This window comes from Desmodus rotundus, chromosome 3, assembly GCF_022682495.2.
Source record: "Desmodus rotundus isolate HL8 chromosome 3, HLdesRot8A.1, whole genome shotgun sequence".
Lineage (NCBI taxonomy): Eukaryota > Metazoa > Chordata > Mammalia > Chiroptera > Phyllostomidae > Desmodus > Desmodus rotundus.
The window spans coordinates 43,592,691-43,599,793 of NC_071389.1; the positions used below are offsets into that span (position 1 = coordinate 43,592,691).

At 33.6% G+C, this 7,103-nt stretch overlaps 1 protein-coding gene across 4 annotated transcripts in view; it reads left to right on the forward strand.

The window, feature by feature from the left end:
• ATG4C (autophagy related 4C cysteine peptidase) overlaps positions 1-3,375 on the forward strand; it is a 79,866-nt gene extending 76,491 nt beyond the window's left edge. For all 4 annotated transcript variants that reach the window (XM_045199465.3, XM_045199464.3, XM_045199466.3 and 1 more), the window contains one exon: positions 2,228-3,375. In XM_045199465.3, the coding sequence (XP_045055400.1) occupies positions 2,228-2,395 (168 nt within the window). In that variant the 3' untranslated portion in view covers positions 2,396-3,375. The remainder of the gene's footprint in view (positions 1-2,227) is intronic.
• The last annotated feature ends 3,728 nt before the right edge of the window (positions 3,376-7,103 follow it).

The window sequence follows — 7,103 nt, forward strand, 5'->3', positions numbered from 1 at the left end:
CAGCCTTTTCAGATTTGCTTCTTTCATTTAGTAGTATGCTCTGAAGGTTCCTCCATCTCTTTTTATGGCTTGGTAGCTCATTTCTTTTTTAGTGCTAAGTAGTAATCCATTGTCTGGGTAACCGCAGTTTACCTGTTCACTTACTGAAGGGCGTCTTTGTTGTTCGCGTTGGCAATAATGAAGGAGGCTGCTGCGAACAGCCATGTGCAAGTTTTTGTACGGACGTAAGTTTGCAACTCAGATGAGTAAATTGTAAATATATATTTCATTTGGTGATCTTTAAAAATATTTCGAGCACAAAAAAGCTAGAAAAATGATAATTCTCAAAGCTTAAATCAATAAAATATGCATTAGGAGGCCTTACCTTGCAAGTGAATTTGCAAAAAGTAAGTGAATTTTTTAATTAAAGGCTAAAGGGTTCCTTTCTGACATTTTGCTCTGGGGTACAGATTTGAATCTTAGTTGATGAGCAACTAATAAACCTAAATGACTTCGTTCATAATCTCGAAAGCAAAGATGAAGAGATGATAATGTTAGCTCTGCTGTGTTGATTCGAAGATGATAGGATGATAACTGCTCGGTAGATACTGGGTTTTTATAAGCGACGCTAAATGAATATAAAATGACAACAGTTTTGGACTATCGTCCAGCCATCGGCTGTGAGTGACACTGACTGATCCGATGCCCTCTCTCTTTTATTTTTCATTTTGCTCTTCTTCTCCTTTTTTTTTGGTAGGATGTAAATAAAATAAATTTGAGCAATATATAACTTAGGAGCACAGAATGAGTTATAGGATCTGATTTTCATCACATCTAGTTTTTTAAGTACTTCATTGTTTTTAAATGGTTTCTTTTTATTCAGTTAAAATGTATTTTATATTAACTCTCCTGTTGAAATATTTTTAATTTAACATTATATCTGTATGCCAGGGATACATATTTAGCCATGTTTCAAGAGAATTTGTAAATGCAATATTTAAGAATTTGATTATCCTTTAGTTGAATATTGACATTTGATAAAATTTGGTTTTTACCCCAGAAATTATCCTTTAAGAAGAAATTATATTTATTTGATTGTGATGAATGATGTACAGGGTAGGCAAAAGTAGGTTTACAGTTGTGAGTACATGAAACATAGAGTTTATTCTTGTATCATTATTTATTTATTGGGTTATTTTTCATATGTAGAACTGTGAACCTCCTTTTGCCCACACTTGTTTAAGTACTTGGGGTATTCTTTCCAGCATTCTCTGTAACTCTCATAAACTTTACAAAATCCTTCTTGTAGTTTCTGTTTACTTATAGAAACATGGAATTTTATCAAAACATCCTTCGTCAGAAATTTAAATGTATTTATTTTAATGAAAATTTGCTTACTTTTTTAACAGAAAGATTTAAAATAGTTTACAATGGGTTGTTGGCTTGTCAATGAATACCAAATTGACAGAGGTTCTGTAGGTTGCCAGTGTCCCCGCAAAATTCCAGGTGTTGCTTTTTTCACTTCTGAATTATCTAATGTGACTCTAGAAGGCAATGTGTAAAGTGTGGACTACTACTACATATGTATAATAAGATTACTAGATTTTAGCTTGACTAGATTTTTGCAGAAATATTTTTTCAAATATAGTGATCCTTAGAAAGACCAAACTTAATTTTTGGAAATAACTTTTTATTATTGCTTTTGGTCATCTTAAAAATTCTCTGAGGCAAGGAGATTGGCTATCCGTTGCCGTGTTTTATAGATGGTGCTCAGGTAGAGGGATTCATTAAAGACAACATCAAGGTAAGTTGTAGAACTGAGATTAGAGTACATCTTCCTACGCGGTTAGTGCTTCTTTCTCTGGTACCAAGCAATCTTTTACAACATTTTACTATAGTCAGTTATACCATTTTGTTCTATTGTCTGCTACTACTAAAAGGATATAAATATTAACTCTTTACAGTAAGCCTTCAAACTAGTGTGACCAGAAGACTTACTTTGGGGGTGGAGTGGGGGGATGGTACTTAGTTTTTAATGGCTAGTCCTAATGGAGAAGCAGGTATTTAGCTATAAATAAACTGCATGATGCTGATCAATCCTGTCTTTTAGCCAGAATATTAAAAGAATAGCACTGAATAAATGTAAATGAGAAGCCAATGAGAGATTCAGGGCTAAAACATTAGATTTTGTCATGTGGTCCTACTGTGTACTGTTGGATAAAGGGTTCTTCTGTACTTTCTGTTACAGATGCTGAAAATTTCCTCTAAAGAGAAATACCCCTTATTTACTTTTGTAAATGGTCATTCCAGAGACTATGATTTTACATCGACTACAACCAATAAAGAAGACCTTTTCTCAGAGGATGAAAAGAAAAGATTAAAAAGATTCAGCACAGAAGAGTTTGTTTTGCTTTAAAAGATAAGCACATTTGTGCTTGACGAGAAGAACTTGAAGGGGGAAAATGAAGAGAAACAAGTATACATTAAACTGATTTATTTTTACAAATGTCTTAATTTTATATGTTCTTTTAAAAAAGAACATTTGGAAATATACAAGTTTTAAGATATTTTTCTGAAAGAGAGATGATCTAATGAATCTTGATTTCTAATAAATAACAAGGGATTATGGCTGCATTCCTATTTCACTAAGATCTTCTCATTACACCACCTTAACGGCAAGCCTTCCAGTCTTTGAGTTCTTCCACCGAGGCCACTAGTCCCCTGAAGGTTTTGTGATACAGGCCCCGAAACTGGGATTACCAAATAGTTTCAAAAGCTTCAGTTTATTCTAATGACCGAAGACCGGAGAATGACTCTTCTGTGCTGCCTGATGTTAACACAACCAAGGGATACTTCTGGATGCATCTTGATATATGAAATAGTGATTGCTAGCTGTTACATGCATACAATTATATCAGCAGACTTGTGAATTTAGGTAATATTTAGCAATATGATTTATAATGGCTTATCATTTTTCTTGCTGTTTAGCTTTCTCTGAGGAGTGAATATAAAGTATTGGTTTTTCCCACAAATTTCAAGTTTTTGTTACTAACAATAGTGGCATCCAATCAGATCAGATAAAGGCGATTTTAAGATAGAAATGGTATTTGTTTCTTATCTTAAAAATTAAATATTATGGGAATTGTATTTACTGCCCAGTTCTAAAGTCTAAAGATAAGTACCAAGAAAGATGCCAACAGATGCTCCTCTATGTGATTTTTGTTGTTTGTGTAAATCAGCGTCGTGGTGTTCAGAAGCTGAGGCCATCAATAAAGTAATCTGCCTTAAGTGTGTTACGTGTTACTTAAAGGTAAATTTGTGATATAAGAGTACAAGAGTTATTATTGAGCCAGGATTATAAAAGAAATACTTTAATAAAGATTTGAGAACATAAAATGCCTTTGTTTTGGTTTTAATGGGATTATTTTAATCCTTTCATTTGAAAAAATCATTGTCTCCAGTGAATTCTCTTTATGTGTAATGAAGGCAAATACTATTGTTGCTCTGAAAGGAAAATAGTAACTTATTTTATGGAGTTTCCATGTTTAATGTGAAAAGGTGACTTATATAGACAGGAAATTGTGCATCATTTAAAGTCATTGACCTGTTCCATCAGAAAGCCAATTAGGTTTAGAGTTGCATGCAGAATGCAAACAAAGGGTGGGCAGCTTGCTTTATTGTGCCTGGTGAGACAGATTGCTTTGGCATTTCCCAGTGAGGATAGTTTATTGAATCGAAATAAATAGTCTGAAATCTAAAATTTTTATTTTCTCTAGATAAGATTTGGACAAAATAAGTCCAGTACAAATTTTCCTAGACGGTCAAAGCAGTACGGGAACAAGAAGCCAGTGGTATGCCCAATTTCATGTAAATTATTGCAATCTGTTGTTCCTACGTACCTGCAGAATTCACAGGGTTCTACAAGCACCTTGAGTAAGAGGGCCCATACCTTCCAGTGAATCAGAACTAATTGTAAGTGATTTCTTACAAGAACTCTGTAAAAGCTTAAAGTTATATGCTGAGAACGTTCTGTTCTCAGAATATTTGGGGATCATTTTTAAGTAGAATATTGGCATGAGATAAAATTTTTCCTGGACAGAGTAGATGTGAGAGGAGGCAGAAACTTCCTTTCCATTGAATGATGTTGAAAATACTCGGCCCTGGCTGGTGTGGCTCAGTGGATTGAGTGCCGGCCTGTGAACCAAAGCGTCGCTGGTTTGATTCCCAGTCAGGGCACATGCCTGGGTTGTGGGCTAGGTCCCTAGTAGGGGGCACGTGAGAGGCAACCACACATTGATATTTCTCTCCCTCTCTTTTTTCCCCCTTTCCCCTCTCTCTAAAAATAAATAAATACAATCTTTAAAAAAATAGAATATCGTATAGACAAACAAATAAATCTTACCACTCAATTCCATGACTGAGAATTAATGTTTAGAATTAGAAATTATTATTAAAAATATTTAATAATACATATGAATGAATGAATGCATGCATTCATGAAAATTGAGAAATAGGCTGATGGATTTATCTTTCCTGTTAATTCAACTTCAGCTGAGGACCAGAAAGTTGTGATAATCTTTAATTGGAGAGGCAGCAACAAAACCATGTATTATAATTAGAATAGACACACTGCATATTCTGGTTTCAAATTTTATTTTGAACACAGATTTCATTTCAAGTTCTGACAGTAAATTCAGTCAATAAAGCTTATGGATAATTTTTTCAGCTTGGAATGAAGGAAAGTAAAAGGGGAAAAGATTATTAGATGGGTGTTCTGCTAGAATTATGATGGGAGGATCCTCCTTTTGGACATCAATATTAAGATACTAGATTTTCCATTAACATTTTAGAAATGAATTTTTAAAATGCTTGATGGGACTTTTGATGGTGAAGGTTTCTTTTCTCTCTTCTTCCTAAGACTTGACACTTTGAATCCCCTTTTGTCAATGTATTAACCCCCCAGCAGGCAAACCAGAGACTCATCATTTGCTGAATGAATGAATGAAAAGATCCTTTATAGTATAAGTATATCCAAAAGAATTTCCCTGAGGTATCAGTTTTTTTCTGTTTTTACATTAAACTAACCCCATTAAATCTGTATTAGTGAGAAGATAATTTTAGCGGTTTAAAATTTTAGGTCCTTTTTGTATTCTGCTAACGTTAGGATTTAACATTGTCCAAGGACAAACATATCTAAAAGTATTTTATGTTACATATGTTAATTCTATCTTGTTTTTAGAAGAATTAAAGCAACAACACGGCAAAAATGACTTATCTGTATAATATATTTAATTTTACATCAGAAATCTCTACTTTTTCAGAGCTCTCTAGTCACTTCTATTATTTAATGCCGGAAAGCACTGTATTTTTGTCAGACCATACTAATCCACTTTTATTTTTCTTTTATCTGCTAATTTCTTTGCTACTAGGACCAAGCTTCCCTTTCATAGTTTATCAGAGATCACCTTTGTAGCTTACATTGTGTATCTAAGTCTTTTTGACTTACAGCCATAAAAACATAAAGGATTCTCCAAAAACAGGAAAAAACAAGAGGAAGAATGGATAATGAAATATCTTAAGATATCAAATAACAACGATATGAATTTCTATTGAAACAGACATTAGGAGGAAACTGAGAATTTAAAATAGTTGTAAAATAGAAGCAAGATACCTAGAATATATTGATAGAGGCAATTTCTTGGAAAGGATAAGGGATTATTATTTCCTATAAAAAGAAGAGCACATGTCTTTTAAAAATTTTTAGGAGAATATTTATCAGGTGATAAATATTTATTATAGCCCCAGTCTTGTCAATCAACCACAATTCAATAGGACTCTATTCAGTTGTGCTTTTAGACCAAGTATCTTGAGATACTGAACTGAAAATGTGAAACATCAGGCCAGGAAAAATTGGAGACATCCTATTGATTCTAATATATAAATTTTATATCATTTTATAGTTTGTATCTTAAATCAGTTTAGAAATCTTAAGCATTTTTGTGTGCTTTTCATGGGTATATAAAGACTTTTTTCTTGCCTATAAACTTTGAAAAATATTGTATTTAGAGTCAGTATTGCAGACACATTTTTGAATTAGCATTTTTCTTTCTCTTTTACAGTCCTCCTCGACAGTTGGTGGCAAGCAATGGCCCAAAACATTCACAGCTACAGTTATAAAATTTCACTTATTCTCCCACAATAAGAAAAATATGTTAAAAGTGGAGAATATATGTTTGTTATTAGGTAGGAAATTACTGTGCTACCCTCCAACCAATTCTCCAGAAATTTAGAAAGTCAGTCTTTTCCTGTTCTAAGTCAGCAGTCCAGGTACTGATGTCAACTAAGAGTGAATCATAAAAAAATTCTGCAGAGAATAATTTTTCATTTAAATTATTGAAAATTAAACTGCGAATTATAAATATAATACATGTTGTATTTTATACTAAGATAATGTAAACTAAGAAGAATTAGGAATTCATGAGTTATTTTGTAAGCAGGAAGGGTAAACAGAGGAAGTTAGAAATTCAGTACAAGTCTCATAGCAAAAGGATGAGAGGACTATTGACAATGTCTCGAGTGTGTAGGCAAATCATCCTAGTAAACTAACACAGGTAAAAATACATGAATTAAAGAGCCTTGTAGGTCAGATTTATTTATTTAAAAATCAGTTTTATTTTGTAATTACAGTTAATTACATTATTGTAATAGTTTCAGGTGTCCACCTCAGGGATGAGACATTGCATAGTGCACTGATTGGTCATCCCGACAAGTCTCGTGCCCATCTGACACCGTACGTAGTTATCGGAATATTGTTGGCTACGTTCCCTACGTTGTACTTTACATCCCCATGGCTATTCTGCAACAACCAGTTTGTACTTCTTAGTCCCAGGCTGGGATGATTTAAAATTTGATGTAGGCATTGGAAGAAAGTAAATTCTGACCGAAACTAGAAAGTGGACATGGGGCTGCCCGTTTGCACGGTGCCAGGGAGCACAACTTTTAGTGTACGTTATGTGAATGGCACCCCCTGGAGTTGTGTGATTCGGCATCTCTGTGGCTAATATTTGCGTACAGTGCCACTTGCCTAGTATTGTTCTGATTGATGCACCTGTATTAAATTATAG